This window comes from Euprymna scolopes, chromosome 24 (genome assembly GCF_053919585.1).
Source record: "Euprymna scolopes isolate OS-2025 chromosome 24, ASM5391958v1, whole genome shotgun sequence".
NCBI lineage: Eukaryota > Metazoa > Mollusca > Cephalopoda > Sepiida > Sepiolidae > Euprymna > Euprymna scolopes.
This window is the reverse complement of record NC_136505.1, coordinates 75,314,827-75,337,344: the sequence shown is the minus strand read 5'-3', so window position 1 is coordinate 75,337,344 and position 22,518 is coordinate 75,314,827. Positions and strand designations below refer to the sequence as shown.

Sequence of the window (22,518 nt, the reverse complement as noted above, 5' to 3'; positions counted from 1 at the left end):
CAATTGGATTTTCCTGTTCCTCAGGTTTGTCCTGTTCGTTGTCCTTCCTATGACGTTTTCTCAATTGATTTTGGTGTCTTTTGTGTATCCCTTTTGGACCTTTTATCATGTAGAAAGTCGCCGATATGTTTATCTACCGTACCCGACTCCCAATATGACATATTATTTTTAAAACATTTAAAATATACCTGATCACCAGGTTTAAACCTTTTACGTGATGTGTGTGTCGTTTTATATATGACTGCTTGCTTTCGTATTAATTTATCAAATGGTGATTTTATTTTTCTCGCAAACATTAATTTTGCTGGCGATAATTTTGACGGTGTATTTGGGTTCTCAGTTATCCTGTATATTTGCAAGAACTGTGGCAATGCTTTATCCGTCGGTGTACCTATCGATTTTCTAAGGGCACGCTTTATCGTATCTACGAACCTTTCCGCTAATCCATTTGATCTAGGATGGAATGGTGGTGTAGTTATATGGTTTACCTGAAACACAAAAATCCTTGAAAACACTTGAAGTAAATTGTGTTCCGTTATCTGTGACTACAATGTCTGGTACCCCAAAATGTGCGAATATTTCATGCAGAAAACTTATTGTGTTATCTGTCGTTTTTTTTACCCGCTTTACTTTCGGTCATCAGGAAAAACTATCTATTATGATTAGGTAGTATTGTCCCTCGATCGGTCCAGCAAAGTCTAGATGAATACATGACCATGGATGGTCAGTTTTTTTCCAAGGTTTATGAACTATCGGTGGTGCCTTAGCGGCTAACGCACAACCTTTACATTTGTTTACTGTTAATGCAATATCCACATCCATATTACGCCAGTAAACATAACTCCTCATAAGTGTCTTCATCCTATTTATACCCGAGTGTCCTGAATGAAAATCATGTAAGATTTTTTTCTGCAAGGTTTTCGGTACAATCATTCTTTCACTATATAATAATACCTCATTGCATAAAGAAAATATACTTTGCGTTTTACCGTCATTTTCCCTTATTTTTTTTTTATGTCTTTGATGACGTCGTCATTTTCAGCCTCCCTTTTTATATCGGTAAGCGTGACTGGTAATTCTCTTATTATATTCGCCACCATGTTTTTTTTCCTCATAATTGGAACGTATAGCTGCAATTACAGTCTCTTCAAAGGTTTCATCCCTTTTCGGTATAAGCCTTGACAATCCATCCGCATGACCTATTTTTCCCGAACGTAGATGTTTTATTTGAAAATCATAATTTAGCAAGATCGTTCCGAATGGAGTAACCGATTTGCCGTATATACTGGTAAGCCCTTTTTTGAGCCAAAAATAGTCACTAGGGGCTTGTGGTCTGTTTCCAGTATAAAATGTCTTCCGTACAGATAACGGTGGAATTTCGTCACCGCGAAAATAATGCTTAATGCTTCCTTTTCTACTTGGGAGTAAGCCTTCTCTAACGGAATTAGGTTCCTTGAAGCGTGCGCTATAGGTTTCTTCGTTCCATCTGGCATGATATGCTGTATACATGCTCCTATACAATACGAGCTCGCGTCACTCGCAACAATTATTTGTAATTTTGGGTCGTAATAAGTTAAGGATAAATCTGACGTCAAAGTCTTTTTAATTTCCTCAAATGAGTCTTGACATTCTTTTGTTCATATCCATGGTGTTTCTTTCTTTAATAATTCGTTCAGCGGAGCTCTTAGGTCGTGCATGCCTTTGATAAATACTTGGTAGTAGTTCACGAGGCCTAAGAAGCTCTGTAAAGTCGTCACGTTATGTGGTGCTGGCATGTTCCTAATTGCTATCGCTCTTTCTGGATCAGGGCGTCGACCATCTTTACTTATTATTTGTCCTAAATACTCGATTTCGTCTAGACAAAACTCACATTTGTTTTCTTTCACCTTGAATCCGTACACGTTTATTCTTGTGAACACTTGTTTTAAATGCTCTATATGTTCACTTATGGACGCGCTCCTTATGATTATGTCATCCAGATATGCACAAGCACGATCTAAACCGTTCAACATTGTGTCCATCGCTTGCTTGAATAACCCTTTGTGTGTGTTAATGCATAAAATCTTTGAGCATTTTTCTTCTATCAGAATTAGCAAATAGGCGTCGGACAAATCTACTTTTGAAAAAATTTTCCCACCATTTAGTTTGGCAAAAATCTCTTCCGGGCTTGGTAAAGGGTAATGGTGATCTTGTAGCATATTATTTAACCCGGTTGAAAAATCTCCGCAGACTCGAATTTGTTCCGATTTCTTCTTTACGTACACCGTAGGTGCTTCCCAAACGCTAGTTTCGATTTTTGATAAAATGCCCGTTCTTTCAAATCTGTCTAATTCGCTATCTATTTTGTCTAATCTGGCGAACGGCACGTTTCGTTTTTTCTTCAAAACTGGTGTTGCATCTTTTTTTAGCTCGAACGAAGCTTTAAATTTATTACATCTTCCCAGTCCCATAGTAAATATTTCTGGGAATTCGTTCTTTAGTTCATTTTTAATATTTTCTGACGTTGTGGTGCAGCTGGTTATTTTTTTATAAAAAGCGTTCATCGGTTTATCCCAAAGGTTGAATGTTTCAATAAAATCTCTTCCCAATAAATTCTCGCTTTCTTTAATTATGAAGATTTTCAATTTCTTCGTCGTGCCATTTAAATTAATGGGCAGGCTGACTTCTCCTTCGAATTTGATTTCGTCTCCTGTCACCATTCTAGCACCCTTACTTGACTTTTTCAGAGTCGGTTTATCCAGTTTTTTCCAAGTGCTAACGTTTATTACCGACAAATCTGCTCCAGAATCAAGTTGAAATTTTATTTGTTTGCCGAAAATATTGACCAACACATATTTTCGTAAATTGTCTTTCTCTTTGTCGTTTGTTCTCATTCATCTCTATATTTTGTTCTGCAACAAATACTCTTATGTCCGACTTTGTCGCAATTGAAGCATCTGATATTTTTGTAAGGATAATCCTTTCCCCAATGTTTTTCATCACATCTTCCGCAATTATTACTTGGTCCCGATTTTCTATAGTTCCTTTGACTTGAATTGTAATTTCGTTTTCTGTAATTAAAGTTTGAGTATTTATAACTCGCGTAATCTTTTGGATTTTGACGAGTCTCACACTTTCTTTGCGTTTCTGCCAGATTTTTTAATTTTCCTCATGTATGACACTCCTGCTTCTTCTATATCTCTGGAGTCTTTTTTTAGTGATACTGCCCTTTGACAATTTTCTGCTAACTTTTGCAGTGTCAGACCTTGTTCTGTCTCTAATTTTGAGAGAACGCGTCTTCGGATCTCTGAATTTTTTGTAGAAACTAGCCCCTGTGCAAAAATGAAACATTTGAAGTCGTCCACCGTAAGTTCCGATAATTTAAAATTGTCGCAGTGTTTATTCACTACTGACGCATGTGTCAGGTAGTCTTGCTCCTCCGTTTTCTTAAGGTTCATACACGACCATCTCTTGTGAAAAAGAGACATGTTCGGTCCGAATAACTCCTTAAGAAGTTTTACGGTCTCAGCAAAGTCTAACTGATTCGTTTTCCTTGGCAATATGAAATCAACAAATTTGCAATGTTCACTGGTACCAAGCTTTCGAAGTAATAAACTTACTTTCTTTGCGTTTGACCAGCTTTCGCAATCTGTTTCGAAAATATCTTCATACCTCTTAAAATATGCCTCAAAAATTTTATCCTCTTCTGGTAGGTACGTGAACACATCTATGCTATTCACAATTGTTGCGTTGGAAAAAGTTGTATTGCTTTCCTGTGCAGAATTAGTCGTTAATCTTTCCAACAAATCTTTTTGACCAAGTTGCATTTGCTCTATACATTTAAGAAGCAGTTCATTCTGTCTTTCGTCTCGTTCTTGTTGTCTTTCGTCTCTTTCTTGTAGTTCTTTTTTCTGTACTTCGTCTCTTTCTTGTTGACGCATTTGCATTTCCGCGAATAACTTGATAAGATCCTCCATTTTGTTTTTCAAATTAGTAAATCAGTCACTTTTACAATTTCCTTTCTTTAATAACTACGAACAACCGATTCCTTTTGTTACGTTATTAATTATGTACAAGAAAGAAAAAAAAAATCCCTTCTTAGCACATTGAGAAAAAAAAATCACTTTTTCTTTCAAAACCGTCTACCTAATAAGTTCACGATATCCTAGCGAAACACTTTTTTTTTTTTTTTTTTTTTTCACTTTGCAGAAAAGGTTACTGCAACTTCCAAGTTTCCCCTTTTTTTTCTCTTAGGCACTTTGAAATAAAGTGCTTGCTGTTTTATTTATTTATTTTTTTCAAGTGTCCCGGGTTTTGAATTTCCTTTTCAAGTAGTCACAAAAAAAATCTTGGTGTTTTGCAAGTATATCGCGTTCGACAATTTCGTAGTTGCTGCGTTTTAAACATTGAATTCCTGAGTGAATTTTTTTTCCAATCTTTGACGAGTAAGTATTTCCTGAATACCACTGTTGAGTTTGATAGTGTATTTTCTCACGCGTAAATCTTTTTTCGAAATCCCATCGCCACTGTTGTGTCTGTATCAATAACAACACGAACGCAGAAAGTAAAGATAAAACAAATATAGTAAGACGAAAAGATAATACATATTTACAAAGGTGCAGTTGTACTGCAGTTGAAAGATTGTCTGGCAGAGGGTGTGTTAAAGTCTTTCATAGAACAACTGGCACATGCGTCTTGCCTATCCGGCGTTCGAACACAGCTCCCCGGTCTTGCTGACTTGATACCTTTATCTATATCTTTTCACCCACGTATGCTAATTAGTGGGCGTCTCCACAACAGTGTATATGTTAATTATATGTATAAATGTGTATCTGTTTATGTGTATATTTTTATTATATGTAGAAATGTGTATTTGTGCAGACTGTTGCTCACACAGACAGACAGACAGACAGATAGAGAAGTTCACTTATATATATATAAAACAATGGTCCACAAAAAATGCAATTATTTGACCTGTCTCATGTTGCTCTGTGATCTTGAATCTCGGAAGAGATGCAAATGGAGAGACAGACAGACACACAGCAAGTGTAGTTTTGTACATAAGATTAGATTGTAGCCAAAATATAGTATTGATTTCAAACGGTAAAAAAAATGACTTGTTTGCCATCAGCTGGAACCAAAACCAAAACAGTGTTTAGTTGTTACCATTTCAACTATCATCAGATGGATTAAAAATAGTAAAAAATGAATTGACTAACATAAATGTATATTTGCACATGCGTACAAGAGCCCTTTAAGTTGACTTATGCCTGCTAAGTTTCGATATTTCTCAATTTTGACCTTGCGTCTAGGAGATGTACTTGGAAAAAAATGAAAACAGACAAACACAGACATAGTGAGTTTTATAAATTATATATTTATTACAATAAAGTTTTATAAATTATATATTTATTACAATAAAGTTTTATAAATTATATATTTATTACAATAAAGTTTTATAAATTATATATTTATTACAATAAAGTTTTATAAATTATATATTTATTACAATAAAGTTTTATAAATTATATATTTATTACAATAAAGTTTTATAAATTATATATTTATTACAATAAAGTTTTATAAATTATATATTTATTACAATAAAGTTTTATAAATTATATACAGTTTTATTTCAGCATGATATTAAAAAAAATCTACATTCACTGGGTAACCTCATCTGCATATTACATTAAAGAAAATCTGTTTTAATAATTAGCTTGATATTATTAACTGTTGTTGTAATAGAATTGTTTTGTTCTATTTAAAAATCTTATGAATATGAATATTAATGCAAACATTGCACTCAAGGAAAGTGGGCTCCCTCTACCAAGCTAGAAAACTTCTCACACTTGCCAGTATCCTATATTTGTATAGAGCCACCATTCGCCCATACATCGAGTATTGTTGTCACATCTGGGTCGGTGCATCCCCCCCTCCTTAGATAGGGTTAAAAAACGACCTCTAATTTAATAGGTCCCATACTATCGACAAACTTCAATCTCTACCCTATTGCCGTGATGTTTCATTCATTTTTTACAGGTACTTTAATGGCATATGCACTGATGAACTTACTGCATTGGTGCCTCCCCAATATGAATACGCTGACCAACTCATCACTCAGCAAAAACGAACCTCTTCATGGTTGAGGTGCTAAAATGTCAGGGGCTTTTTACACTGTTAACTTTTTGAGTTCCTTACCTGTTTCCTGTGTTCCTGACTATTCCAATATGCAGAAGTTAAAATGTAATATGAATAAACATCTTGGTGCACAACTCCCCACCTATGATGCCCCTAATTCACAGTAGCCCTTTACATCTCAGTGGCAACATGTCTTTTTTTAGGGGTGGACGAAAGTAAAAAAAAAGAAAGTTTATTTGCCTCAAAATAGAACCAGTATCATTTTGAGGTGTGAGTCTGTTCCTATATTGCATGGTGCCTCCTATCACCCATCATGCTCTATCGAAAAATGCCTTTGTTGAACTTCTCACAACGACTACTACTAAGCCTTCAAAACTTACCACAGACATACGTCCTGCTATAGACACTCGCATATCACATCAATCTCACTCAAATTTAACAGTAAACTTTTATTGTTGTCACCATTTTCCAACTTTCTTCCAAGATTACACGTGAATTTTGTACGTGTGAATCGCGCTGTCTTTCGTGTTCCCTTTTTTCTTATGTAACATTACAAGTGCTCTACACAACCGAACGGTTCCCACTGAGATGAAGAAAGGCATTCATACCAATCAATGTCCATCCTCAAAAACCAGTCTGGCAGAGACTGGGTCATTATGACAGCGATGGACTTTTTTCTGTCAAGTTGTGGGTTGCTTGTTCACCCCCCCCCAATAAAAAAAGAAAGAAACATCTGTATAATGAACATACTTGTAATGAAAAAAAAAATTGTATGCCAAAAATCGCGTAAATTTATCAAGTAGTTTTATTTTTAAATAAGAAAATAAAATTTTATGGATAAACTACAATGAAAATAACTCCAAATTGAGATTTTAGAAAGCCATTTTTAACATGGGAAGGAGGCATTAGAAAAACTCAGATTTACTTAAAAGTGGTTTTCTTTGTAAAACTAAAACTACTTGATCAATTTACGTTATTTTTGGCGTATGATATTATTTTTTTAATGGGGGAGAGAGATTCTGGACAAGTGTCGGTTATGGCATTTATTCTGTTCAACTCTAGGAGGTCCATTCTCACAGTCTTCGCCTTCTCTCTTTGGGAAGGAGTTAATTATAACATTAAGCATTCTTACAGGGGATCGCAAGCAATTTGAGAGGTCAGAGTGCACCAGTGCAGTAGGTGTATCAGAATTTTTGTAGGAATTTTTGACACCCCTAACACGAAACTGCGAATAAAATATAAAAAAAACTCGTAATTTCTCTTTTAAAAATGGATTGTTTATTTTCTTTATGGATTATACTTCCAAAATAAACTATTAAAGTTGTTTTAAAAGTAATAGAAATATTTTTTTTTTTTTTTAAAACACAGTAATGAATTTTACGAACTCAATATTTTTCAATTTTAAAAATCATCAAAATTTTTTTATTGATTCTATTTTTAGGATATTTTCAGGGTCAATGTGAAATTTTATGCTCTTTCCAATAAACCAAATATAATATTTTAGACAAACGTTTTTTTTTAAATTCACGCCCCCCCCATTTTCAAGTGTCTATTAAAAAGTAAATAATTAATTTACTCACCAAAGTTTTATATATCACAAATTGAAGAGAAAAGGTCAATAAATAATATATTCAAATTTAAAACAAAAAAGTAGTGTTTTTTTAGAAATGTACCTGTAAAGTTCGAAGTTTAAAACCTTTTTTTTTAAACCACGTTGTTTGTTTTTTTTTTGTTTTTTTTTAAATGAAACCTTGGTCCTTGCTCCTTTAATTGTAAAAAAAATTAGGGCTTGAATTACATTTTTCGAGTAGTTATAAGCTTGGAAAGACAGGGGGTCGAATAATTCCCGCCTCCCATTTTGAAATGTCTATTAAAAAGTAAATAATTAATTTACTCACCAAAGTGTTATATATCACAAATTGAAGAGAAAAGGTCAATAAATAATATATTCAAATTTAAAACAAAAAAAAGTAGTGTTTTTTAGAAATTTACCTGTAAAGTCCGAAGTTTAAAACCTTTTTTTTTTTTTTTTTTTTTTTTTTTAATGAAACCTTGGTCCTTGCTCCTTTAATTGAAAAAAAAAAAAAAATTAGGGCTTGAATTACATTTTTCGAGGAGTTATAAGCTTGGAAAGACGGGGTGGAATTATTCACTTTTTTTCACGAAATTTCTGACACACCTATCATCAGTGCAGTAGTGCAGTGAGTGCACTGCACCACTTCTTGTGTGCTGGTTTATTTTCCCCGTCTTCTAGCCACATATTCCTGCGGTAGGAAAGAGATAATTACTTTGAACGGACCGTCGGGCCACCTAATTTCATGCACTCCTTTCTTAGACGGGCCGGTTAATAATCACTAGAGGATCAACTAAAGACTTACATTTAAAAGGTTGATTCAGGGGTATTATTCGGCTCCGTCCTGAAATTGTCGCCGACAAGTAGTTTTCATGATATTAAAATCCTTATTATCCATTGTATTCCCTATTTCACTGGTGGCCATGTTGTTTTTTGTGCAAGCGCATTGATTTTTGCGCGCACGCAAAATGGACACGTACAAGAAATCGCAAACGATATAAAAATGTATATATTGAAAGTGAAAAAGACACGCGCAGAGAATATTAAGGGGTGATAACTTTTCGTTACTAAAACGAAAAAAGAGCAAATAACTCGCGTAATTGTTCCCCCACCAATCCTCCTGCTACCCTATAATATCGACTGTCGACAAAACAGAGATAGCAAGTGCGTCCGCGTGAAACAAAACACAAGCACTGCCTGCACAACATTTGTAACTTGACCTGACAATATGAAAGGTTTTGAGAAAATATTACGAGGGATACTTAAGTATCGACTTACCGATAAAGCTTTAATGGAAAAACGTTTTCAAGTAATCAAAAATAACCCTTCGGTGAGTATTTTTTAAGTACTTTTATTTTGTTTTTCTATTTTAACTTGAAACATTTCATATTTATTTATCGGTCCAAATTTTTATTCGGAGAAAAAAAATGCGTGTAAAATTCCTGTATTAATAAAAGTATTAGACAATGGACTCAGGACTCACTCATAAAAATAATCCAAAATATAGTCGCTTTTGCCACACCACACGACGGGCCCAGTTTTTGATGTAAGGATATCCATCTCTTCCAAAAAATGCATGAAACAAATGCCTCATTTTAGAAGGATTTCAATAACTCAAAACAGAAAAGACGATATGCAATATCGGAACAATCATGTTTACATTTTTTTTCTTAATTTTTTTTTTGTGTTTATTTTATTTTTGATTTCAATAATAATCGATTAATAGTAAGGTGCTTATTCAAATTGACACTTATGGCGACAATTAAAAATAAAAACAAACAAAAACAAATATCTGTATGGCGTTACAGAACGAAGATGTCATATTCCCAAAAGTACGTAAATCAATCAAGTAGTTTCTTTAAAATTTACTGATTTTAGCAGGTTTACTACTAAACTGTATTAAACATAAGGCTGATTTTTTTTTACCTCGACACTTCGATTTCAGTTGTCTCCCCCTTATTTGTTTTCTCAGATTTTTACCATGTCCGAGGAAAACATTACGACTCGCTTAGTCGTAAAATGTGATTTTTCTTAAAAAAAAAACCCCAAAAAAACAAAAAGACTACTTGATCAAATTACGTAATTTTTGGAATATGACATCTTCGTTCTTTAACAACGTAACTTCATGCAGACTTTTCTTTTTTAGTTGCCGTCGTAAATGCCAATTTAAATAAGCACCATAAATAATAATTTAAGTGCCTATTTATAAAAAAAATTACGTATAAGCGAGAAACACACAGACACGTGCGATCTTGTCTGATCGTTTTATTAACTACATTTACTCGTCGTTGCTCAGAAATCTCTACTTTTTCTGTATCAAATTATTTTTTTATTATTTTTTTTTTTTTGCAGTCTCTTGCAGTTAAGTCCCAGCAAAGTTCGACAACTCTAGAAGGGTCACCAGTATTTTACACGGCGAAATCACGAATATTACGAATTATTAGTTTTAAAATAAAAATTATTAAAGTTTTAAAATAAAATGTAATTAATATAAAATATATTATATAATTAATATAAAAAATATGAAAATTTGTTCCATTCCCATCTAATGGTTGTGCAGACGGCGTGAGAAAGGACACATTTCTACGAATTATTAAAAGCATAAGACAACAATACACTTTTTAAGAAATGTTTAATTGGTACTCCTCAGTCCTCCTGCACTTATTGATTCGTGCTGAAATAATAACGTTATTATTTAAAAAGCATTTCTTAACATGGAGAGAGGAGGGTGTTTTGTACCTATTCTGTAGTTTAACCTTACAATTGAATAAAAAACATATCATTAAACTTGAAAATACGATTTAAAAAATAACGCGGATCAGTAAGTGCATTCATTAGCACCATTCAATTGTTTTATGTTGTATATATTTTATTACTTCAGATTTTATTTGGTTCGTTTTTTTCAATAATACACTTTCTAAAAATTGTTTCATTTTTTTTCTGTTAAAAAGTTATAAATATATAAAAATGCATATTTTGTTCGTTTACTTTATTTAATGAAGTGGTTACTTCCAATATTAAAATATTTTTTGGTACTGCAGTATTTTACCCACCGATTTCACGATCTTAGCCGAGCGTTGATCGACATCCGTCGGAAAACGCCGGAACATGGCGAGCGGTACGATACTCTATCAGCCAATCAGGGCGCTTCAAACGAACGCGCAGCAGCAGACGAATAATTTTCATTGAAATTACACACATAGCGTTTCATTTCAGTTATTTTATTGTTTCAAAGTAAAAATACACAGCCTTTCATTTCAGCTATTTAATTTAGCGATAAAAAAAAAAAAAACGGGAGTTGTTGGAAACATATTTATGCAAATTTATGTGGAGACAAAAATTTGGACACAACCCTTTTGTCTCCATAATAAATCAAATCGCGGAAGGCTACCCGGTTGGAAAGGAGCTTCTTTCCACATCCTCTGAAAACCCTTTGCTCCCTACTTTGCCTCTACAGTCAGTAGAAAATCTTCCAGTCGGAACTAAAGATAAACAGTAATTGTTGTCCCCCCCCTACAAACATTACTGGGGGGGGGGGGGAAACAAACAAAAAAACATTGTTGTTACTGTTTAATAACGTTTTGTCAAAAACAAACAACAAAAAAAAAACATTGAAGTGTTTATTACTGTTGCTTACCCCCCCCCCCAAAAAAAAAGCTATCGGAAAACAAAATGAACCCAAAAAAAAAAAAAATATTCAACAAAATAAATTTATTTTACTTTAAAAAAAAACTTACGGTAAGTGTTTGTGATTTATTTTATCGAAATTTTTTGTATTAATTTTATCCATTTTGTTGTGTGTGTGTGTAATATCTTTTCCTTGTAATGTTGTTGTATTATTCACATACTTTTAGCGTTCTTGCACCGTAGCTCCGAATTCTCGGCTTTCGTTTGCGTTAACGCCGAAAGCGTTCGTCAACGCTCGGCTAAGATCGTGAAATCGATGGGTAAAATACTGCAGGAGTGCAGGACTGCAGGAGTACCTATTTTTTTTTATATTAATTGCATTATTTTTTAAATTTATTTTTTAATAATTTTTATGGGTTTGTATTACTATACACATAGATTCGAAAAAGTTGTCAAACAAATATATAACAAATAAATGTTATCAAAGGCAAGATAAGTTACTCTTCTACCTAGGATAATTTTTTAGTGTTTTTACTTTTTAATGTAACATGTTTATTCAACTTGAAAAACATAGTGCTTATCGATGTATTGGAAAATTGAAAATGACACCTGACTTTCTTGAATACGGTAAGTTTGGGAAAATGAGTTAAAAATAAAAAATACTGTTAGAAACTCGCTCAATATGTTACCGTCACATAGGCTGACATATATTCGGTGGATTTCTAAGAGTAGGGTATTTTGTATAATTTCTTATTTTTAAATAATTTTCCCAAACTTACCGTGTTCAAGAGAGTCCGGCGGCCGGCGCCATTTTAAAATTTCTAATACATCGGTAAACACTGTACGTTTTTCGAACTGAATAAACATGTTACATTAAATAAAAACACTAAAAAAATATCCAGTTAGGTAGAAAAGTAGCTTATCTTGCCTTTGATCACATTTATTTGTTTTTTTGACAACTTTTTCGAATCTGTGTACAAACCGATTTTTATTTTAAAACTCGTAATGTTCTTGATTTGACGGTGTAAAATACTGATGTGACCTTTCTCGAGTTGTCAAACTTTTCCGGGACTGAACTGCAAAACTGCCGATTTTTTTTGGGGAGGTTCGGGGTGTTTGCAGGTCGTAAAAAAAAAAAAAATAAATAAAATGCCAATTATTTTTAATAGAATTTTTAAAATTAAATATCCGATCGTAAGTCAAACATAACCTATCCGACAGTTTAAATGCTTCCAATTTCCTTTCAAATTAACGAAGTTATTAATTTTTTTCCCCTTCAACTGCCAATAAAATTGTAATAAAAAAAAAATGCATTTTTATACAAATCAGTTTTTTAAATTTCGTTTTAGTATTTGCATTTATTTATTTATTTTTCAAAGACAAACATTTAAGTTTCGGAGAGGCGAGAAAGAACTGAAAGTGGTCACACAATTTTATAAATATAAACATTGAAAATGACAATTTTCTGCTAGAATATGAAACGATCGTTTACACTGTTGTCGAGTCTTATAAATATTTTTAAAGAAAACATTTCGTATGTTTGGTTGTTTAAGATTCAACTATGCAAACATAACCTTGCACCCCTCTCTCTCTCTCACACACACACACACACACACACACACACACGCTTGACTCACAATATTTTTTAAAAATAAACATTACGATTGTTTCGTAATCTGTTTATCGGCACAAAACATTTTTAACGATAAAAACCGATTGAAGGACTGAGTAGGAGAAAAAAACATTTTTGTTATTTTTTTTTCTTACACAATTTTAGAGACCATTTGAATATTTCCCATATTTTGTTTTTCTTTTCCGCCTATGTTTTAGATGCAATCGATTCGTTTTTAAATAAATATTGTGCTTGTGCACTTTATCAATACGCCTTTTTTTTTTTTTTTTTAGTTACATTTAATGTTTGCGGTATCTTTGTTTATTAAATTGTTAAATGAAAGCACACAATATTTTACAAGCCGCCCCCTCCTCATGTTAAGAATTGCTTTCCAAATAATTACATTATTTCAGCACGGTCCGTAAACTGCACAAGTACCGTAAATTTGATTCTGAAATAAAATTGTCACCCAAATTGGATTTGACACGAGGTCAGTTTAACGTGGAAGAGATCCAATTTATTTGATTAAATTTTATCCCCACACTGTCAACGGAAGAAATTATTTATTTTTTTTTTTTTTTAAAGAATATGATTACACGTCAACAGTCTGGATTTGTATTTGTAGAGTGACGCCTTTAGCTACCCTTCTCAATGAGCTTTTATATAAAAAAAAAAAAAAAAAAAAAATGAACACACCCGAAAATTTTGAAAATAAAAATTACTTCAGAAATTAAAATGAGGATTAATTTCGTATATAAATTGAATGTAAAATGCTGAGCTAAGGTAGTTAGCTGATTTTTTTATTATCCCTAAATACGGGTGGCAAGCTTATAAAACCATACGTACTCGCCTAAGATCCGGATCCAAATACACCGCTTTTGCTTTAACAAAACACCGACCAATAATTCGCTTTTTCATAGGTTTTCGGGGTTGCTGACAACGAATCTGATAGTCAAACCCGTCGCAAATTTATAGTTTGCATGGTATTAACCCCTGAACCCTCGCACTATTTTATGCCATCTCACCGCACACACCACCACCGCCTTCGTTTATGCTATTCTTACATGATGCGTTCGCGCGTGCATGCGCGTAGTAAAGTGACTTGTCACATTGCGCAAGAATTTTGTAGCAGACATTTGAAATAAAGTTTTCACGTAGTTTTTGATGCTTTTTTTAATTGATCTAAAAATTAAGTTTTCACGAGCGGTATACAAAAGCATTTTTATTTATTTATTTATTTTTCAGGGGGGGTTATTCAATTATAGAACTTGTACACTATTTAGTATTTTTTTATTTTTTGGATTAGGTCCACCTCCACAATTTTCTTTTAAATGCCACCTGGTAAGGTTTTCGACTATGCTGAATACGAAAATGGCATTGGAATTTTGCAGAAATAATTAGTTATCGAAATATACAAAGTTGTATTATGCATTGTATTCTTTGGCGGCCATCTTTTTTATGCGTGTGCAGTGTCAGTCATAGATGAGTAGATTTGTTTAAGGCACGCGAGCATGCACGTAAAAAGATGGCTGCCAAAGAATACAATGCATAATACAACTTTTTATATCTCGATAACTACTTATTTAAAAGAAAATTGTGGAGGTGGACCTAATCTGAAAATTTTCCCAATATTTAACAGGTTTAATTTACCGTTTTTCCGTAAGTACCCCCCCCCCCAATTTACAGTTTTTCCGTAAGTAACGCGAACGCGCCGACATACACCGAGCAGAAGAACTGTTTAATTTTTCAAAAAAATCCTTTTTACATTGGAGGGGGTGGCGGTGAAGGGGCATGAGGGATGGGATGGATACAAACAGAATCTTTGTGAAAAACAAACAATTAAAATTAAACAGTTCTTCTGCTCAGTGTATGTCCACACATTACTTACGGAAAAACGGTCAATTAAACTGCAGAAGCACCTATTAAAATCCATACAAGTTCTATAATTGAATACCCCCCCTCAAAAAAAAAAAAAGGAGAACGAAAAAGAAATGTTTTTTTGTAAACCGCTCATGAAAACTTACTGACATTATGTTTAGTATTAAATGAGGTGAAAACTTTTTTTTTTCAAATTTTATTTAAAGTATTTCATCTAATTACTAAGGAGATGAAAACGTTTTTATTTTATGAAAAATACTAGCTGTACCCGGCCACTCGTTGCTGTGGCTCAGTTTGTTAAAATGGAACACAAAAAGAAAAGACAAAAGACAAAATGTATGTTATGTTTATCTTAATATTTGTGAATACACAATATTTTAAGGTGTCTCTTTTTCTGTGCAGATGTAGAGATTGTCTCATTTTCCGACTGTAAAACACACAACATATACTTGTCCATGTGAGAAGCAATCATGGTGTAAGTCGCACATGTAAAAGTTGTCCCTGAGTTTTGTTAATGGTTATTGCAAACGCCAAGTGAATTGTCAAGTGCAATATCTTAAATTAAAATGTTATATCCGTTTAAATCATTCAATGCACATCCACTGTCCGTTCTTCCTGTGGTTGACAGAGGAGAAAACATGAGGATTTAATTGTACTATAGACATGTATTTGAACACGCACTGGAAAATCTCGAAAAGTAAAAAAAATAGCCGATTTTCTTTTTGTATGTAAGTATAGTGTTTTATCAAAGATAAATCGATGGAAAAATTGAAGCGAACACTTTTTAAAGAATAAACCAACAAAGTAAGTGGGAGACCAATGATAATTCAGAAGGAAGAAAGAAAAGAATGTACAAATGTTGTGGGATAAGTTTAAAAAAAAAATGGAAATAGTAAACTGTTGTTTTTAATCCCCCGCCCCCAAATATTACTGTCAAATATAATTAGTGAGAATATTTGTAAACATTTTGGTGCTTCATCTTTATTGTTGCGATATTCAGAAATCGAAATAATGATTTTCAAGTGAAACTAATATCATCCTCTGAATTGTCATGCCACAGTAATGAAAATAGCCAAAACTTACAAAATGATACGGGAGAAATGAGAGAGATTAAAGGAAATAGTTGGCTAAAATTTCTAATTTCTTCGATATTTGCCTTGTGTTTACGTCACATGTCACGTGACAAAACAAATATAGCCGAAATCAGTTTTTCGCATAATCATGGAAGACTGAAATAATTGTGACATAAGAATAAGTTAGATAACATTTTCTTATTGTAGAAATTGATCAGAAATGTAAGGAGTTATCATGGTTTTTAAATTAAATATTAACTTTTCGGCTGGCCGATTTCATTATAATAAGGAGGAAGCACTCTTTTTTTTATCGGCCAACCTGTACAATGGACACCAGTATAATATTTTTTTTGGTACTCTTGCATAATTTGACCCGGACCATCAGGATTTTTGTCGATTATGGTTCGGGCTAGACCGGCAGTCTCCGAATTCAGCCGAGCAAAGTAACAGACACAGACAAATTTCAAACCAAACAAACTGAAAAAAAATAAACAAATAAATAAATAAATAAATAACAAAAACCTACTGTAAGTTTATTGAAAACAAATTTATATAAATTTATTGAAAACAAATTTATATAAATTTAATGAAAACAAATTTATATAAATTTAATGAAAACAAATTTATATAAATTTAATGTAAACAAATTTATATAAATTTAATGAAAACAAATTTATATAAATTTAATGAAAACAAATCTATATAAATTTAATGAAAACAAATCTATATAAATTTATTGAATATAGAATGATGATCTATTAACTGTTTGAAATTTGGTCGAAAAATGAGTGAGCGGTGAAGCTTTAAAGCAGTTCTAAAGGACTAAAACTGCTACTTAACCATATATTGGGTACGGGCAATTAATGGCTGCTTCGGTGGGGGGCATGGTTTTTAACACCGGTTAATCATAATAATTTTTAAAATTTTCAAGTACTTCTTTTTAATTGTATTTGAAAGATTATAGTTTAAAGTTAATTTCTCAAAGAAAAAAAGTGTGTCAAATAAAGAATACATGGAATAATTTTATCTCAAATCTGAAAAACCTTAGATTTCACGTAAAAATTCATTATGACAAAGATCGCATTTACATTTTTCTGTCAAGAAAAATATAAGTTTTCTGAAATTATTTCCAAGTTAAGTATTAAGTTAAAGTCTTAAGATAATGAATTAATACAATAAATTGACTTAACTTTTGCCCCCCCCCCAAAGTAATAATTATCCAAAAATGTATCACTGGTAGGAACGAGGTGTGTTCATCGCATCAAAAAAACTCTGGCGGCAAAAATTGAAATATGTATGGAAGGACAAATTAGACATAATTTATGTCTTTATTTAACATTATTCCTGTATACCTAGCAACTTTTTTTTTTAGTCCTTCATTTAAAAATGCATAAAAGTTAATTAAATTCATTAATTATACTACTGACAATTTATGCTTGAAAAAAAAAAAGTTAGCACCATTATTTATTAATACAGAATTACAATTGGTTAAGAAAACAATTTATAATCATTGAAAAATTACTAGTGGTGGGACGATTAATCGGAATCGTTAATCGTAAGAATCGTGTATTTTGGGAGGTATCGGAATCGGAATCGCATCGTTAAAAAATACCTTAATTTTCCGATTCCTTCATTACGATTCTTTTAGTCTGATGTTGAAAAAAAGAAAAAAACTTCCTGATATTTCTAACCGCAAGAGAGAAATAAAAAGAAACCAAAGAAATTCATTATTAACAGGGCAATGCTTAGTGCCCCTCCCTTACAAGGTTCATTCATTCAGATCTATTGTAATCAAAACTACAAAAGAGTTAACTTGAAAAGAAGTATGCAGGGCTCTACATTGCGAGTAAAAATAAAAAAAAAACGCTTATCTTTTTGGCGATTGTTTTTTTTTACTGACAAATCTTCTAATACTGAATGAAAATGCTTTTTCAACTTATATTTTCTTAAAATAAAACGAGCAAAGTCAAATTATTTAAACAGTAAACGGTTTAATAGAACAATATACTTTTTTTTTCTTTTTTTAAAAGAAGGCTTTTGAAAGAAATATCTCTAAAATGAAATTGATCACGTTGTATTATTTCGCAAAGTTTTGACAGTAGTCGGTTTCTTTTGAAGTTTCAAAAAAATCGACCCCATACCTATCTCTTCCAAACCTAAAGTTATTAAATAACCCCTTCGTTAATTTAAGGGTAATTAATTCAATTCAGTCAAGTTTTTTTTTTTAATTTCATTGAAATAAAATCCATTATTTTTTTTTCTCCAGAAAGATAAAACCCTGAATTTGATTATATTAAAAGCAGAATAATATAATCTTTTTTCTAGAATTTTAAATTGAAAATTAAAAGTGTTTTGCGCAGTTCTTTGCCGAACGAAAAAGAAATTAATATATATATTTTTAAAAGGTTTTGTAATCAGTTAATTTTTATGTCTAAATAATATTTACGATTAATTAAATAATTTCATTTTAAAAAGTATTTATAAATAGAATTTTACTAAGGACTTATAGTTGGGTTTGTATTACTGTACACATAGATTCGAAAAAGTTGTCAAAAGACAAATATATAACAAATAAATGTTATCAAAGGCAAGATAAGTTATTTTTCTACCTAACTGGATATATTTTTCGGGTTTTTATTCAATGTAACATGTTTATTCAGCTCGAAAAGCATACAGTGTTTACCGATGTATTGGAAAATACAAAATGGCGCCCGACACTCTTTTTAACACGGTAAGTTTGGGAAAAGATGTTATAAATAATAAACTATACAAAATACTGCTCGAAACTCGCTCAATATATGTTACCGTGACATATTTTGATATATATTCGGTGTTTTTTTTAATAGTATTTTGTCTAGTTTATTATTTATAACACCTTTTCCCGAACTTACCATGTTAAAGAGAGTGTCGGGCGCCATTTTGCATTTTCCAATACATCGGTAAACACTGCATGTTTTTCGAGCTGAATAAACATGTTACATTGAATAAAAACAAAAAAAATGTATCCAGTTTGGTAGAAAAGTAACTTATCTTGCCTTTGATAATATTTGTTTGTTATATATTTGTTTTTTGACAACTTTTTCGAATCTGTGTACAGTAATACAAACCCGGTTATTTTGTATCTACGGCGCCATGTCACGTGGTATATTGTTTTTTTTTCATTACGCACGTTCATTTATAAATTATTAAATTAAATATTTATCTTTTTTATATTTAATTAGTATATATTTTCTTTCTCTTCCGCTATATTTTTTTTATTTAATTCATTAAATCTGTTAATTATGAGGAACAAAATAATGAATCGTGTGTATTTATTCTCTAATTTTCTTGTTTTTGTTCTGTTATATAAATTCTATTTTATTTGTTTTTTCTCTGAAGGATAAATTCTATTTTCTTTGAGTTTGTTTTTCTGTATTCCAATTAAGTAAAATAAATTTTCTCTAGAATAAATTTTGCTAATTTTTCCGTTTAGTTTGCTATATAATAATTTTATTTAATCCAAAACACGACAGTGTAGACATAAAATATCTCTTCCAAAGTTAGGGAACATATTTGGGAACTACCGACCATAAGTATAAAACTACCTGGTATATTTCAAAACAATAAATTCCCTAGGAATCGGAATCGGAATCGTACTTGGTATCGGAATCGTTAATCAATATTTTCCTGGAATCGGAATCGTATAAAAATTAGGAATCGTCCCAACACTAAAAATTACACACTAAAAAATACAGGCTTACATTAAAATTTATCATAATGTTTACGTGAAATTTAAAGTTGATATACACAAATAGGCATGTAGTTGAAAAGAGGAGGAGGGTGGGCAAAACAGACTGGTTTTCTTTTCAACTCTGCGCATCCTTACTTACCGACATGGAACGTTCATATAATTTTTGCCATTTTTTAATTAAATTATATTTCTATGTTCCTGTTTTTCAAATTATTTTTTTTTTTACTTTATTTTCCAAGATTATATGAACATTATTTTGCGTTGATAATTATACGTTCTTGCGTGCAATGGAAATATTAGAATTTTACATGTAAAGATTACATTAAAAATGTAAGTATATAAAAAAAGTAGAAATAAATTTTGCAATTAGAATTTTTTTGTGTCAAAATATTAAATAAACAATATTTAATTCAATAATTATATTGGTAGTTCGAGAAATTAATTTTTCTTTAAGTTATATCACGGACTTCAGGAGCTTTTTCCGTAATGTTCCTGTAAAAATTATTTTATTTTTATTGTTACAAATTATGCTGCTTTATTTAAATACAAAAACTAATAATAAATTCTTGCACTTTTAATTAACTACTGAAAAACCATAACTTAAGTAAAGGTATTTTTTGTTTAAACAAAATAATACATTTCCACTAAGAGTTAAATAAAAATAATTAGTTCATTATATTCCGCGATCATTATTTGATAAATACTGACAATTAATAAAAAATTGGTTAATTTCTTGATTTTTGGGGAATTTATATATTTATAGATATATACATATCCTATATATATATATATCCTATATATAAATATATCCTATATATAAATATATCCTATATATAAATATATCCTATATATAAATATATCCTATAGATATATATATATATCCTATAGATATATATATATATATCCTATAGATATATATATCCTATAGATATATATATCCTATAGATATATATATCCTATAGATATATATATCCTATAGATATATATATCCTATAGATATATATATCCTATAGATATATATATATAAATATAACCTATAGATATATATATCCTATAGATATATATATCCTATAGATATATATATCCTATAGATATATATATCCTATAGATATATATATCCTATAGATATATATATCCTATAGATATATATATCCTATAGATATATATATCCTATAGATATATATATCCTATAGATATATATATCCTATAGATATATATATCCTATAGATATATATATCCTATAGATATATATATATCATATAGATATATATATCCTATAGATATATATATCATATAGATATATATATCATATAGATATATATATCCTATAGATATATATATCCTATAGATATATATATCCTATAGATATGTATATCATATAGATATATATATCATATAGATATATATATCATATAGATATATATATCATATAGATATATATATCATATAGATATATATATCATATAGATATATATATCCTATAGATATATATATCCTATAGATATCTATATCCTATAGATATATATATCATATAGATATATATATCCTATATAGATATATATATCCTATATATATATATATATATATATATATATCCTATATATATATATATATCCTATATATATATATATCCTATATATATATCCTATATATATATATATCCTATATATATATATATCCTATATATATATATATCCTATATATATATATATCCTATATATATATATCCTATATATATATATCCTATATATATATCCTATATATATATCCTATATATATATATCCTATATATATATATATATATCCTATATATATATATATATATCCTATATATATATATATATATCCTATATATATATATATATCCTATATATATATATCCTATATATATATATCCTATATATATATATCCTATATATATATATATCCTATATATATATATATCCTATATATATATATATCCTATATATATATATATCCTATATATATATATATATCCTATATATATATATATCCTATATATATATATATCCTATATATATATATCCTATATATATATATATCCTATATATATATATCCTATATATATATATCCTATATATATATATATCCTATATATATATATCCTATATATATATATATCCTATATATATATATATCCTATATATATATATCCTATATATATATATATATATCCTATATATATATATATATATATATCCTATATATATATATATATATATATCCTATATATATATATATATATATCCTATATATATATATATATATCCTATATATATATATATATATATCCTATATATATATATATATCCTATATATATATATCCTATATATATATATCCTATATATATATATATATCCTATATATATATATATCCTATATATATATATATATCCTATATATATATATATATATCCTATATATATATATATATCCTATATATATATATATATATCCTATATATATATATATCCTATATATATATATATCCTATATATATATATATCCTATATATATATATATCCTATATATATATATCCTATATATATATATATCCTATATATATATCCTATATATATATATCCTGTATATATACATATATATATATCCTATATATATACACTTGTGCCCGATATTATTCATACCCCTCCTTGAAAATTGAGTTTATTAGGTGTAACTTTGTAAGAATTTATTGTTTACGTCCATATTGATACATATTCTTAATAAACCTCTTCTGATCATTTTCGTCATTTTAAAATCTCGGGATACTTGTAATAAAAGAAATATACAGCTATTTATAAAATCTGCAATGTTCAAAAATAATCATACCCCCTTATTTTTTCAGTATTAATCGAGTTTCTGACTGTTTGTTTCCTGTTTGAT

At 30.0% G+C, this 22,518-nt stretch overlaps 2 protein-coding genes across 3 annotated transcripts in view; one reads left to right on the top strand and one right to left on the bottom strand.

Moving 5' to 3' along the window:
- LOC145246769 (X-ray radiation resistance-associated protein 1-like) overlaps positions 1-8,637 on the bottom strand; it is a 334,894-nt gene extending 326,257 nt beyond the window's left edge. Inside the window, exon 1 of one of the 2 annotated variants that reach the window (XM_080108553.1) lies at positions 8,499-8,637. The gene's annotated coding sequence lies outside the window, so the exon portion shown is untranslated. The remainder of the gene's footprint in view (positions 1-8,498) is intronic. The other variant, XM_080108552.1, reaches the window with a different exon arrangement.
- A 55-nt stretch (positions 8,638-8,692) lies between these two features.
- LOC145246771 (beta carbonic anhydrase 1-like) overlaps positions 8,693-22,518 on the top strand; it is a 139,679-nt gene continuing 125,853 nt past the window's right edge. Inside the window, exon 1 of the mRNA XM_080108554.1 lies at positions 8,693-9,023. Within this exon, the coding sequence (XP_079964680.1) occupies positions 8,922-9,023 (102 nt within the window). The 5' untranslated portion in view covers positions 8,693-8,921. The remainder of the gene's footprint in view (positions 9,024-22,518) is intronic.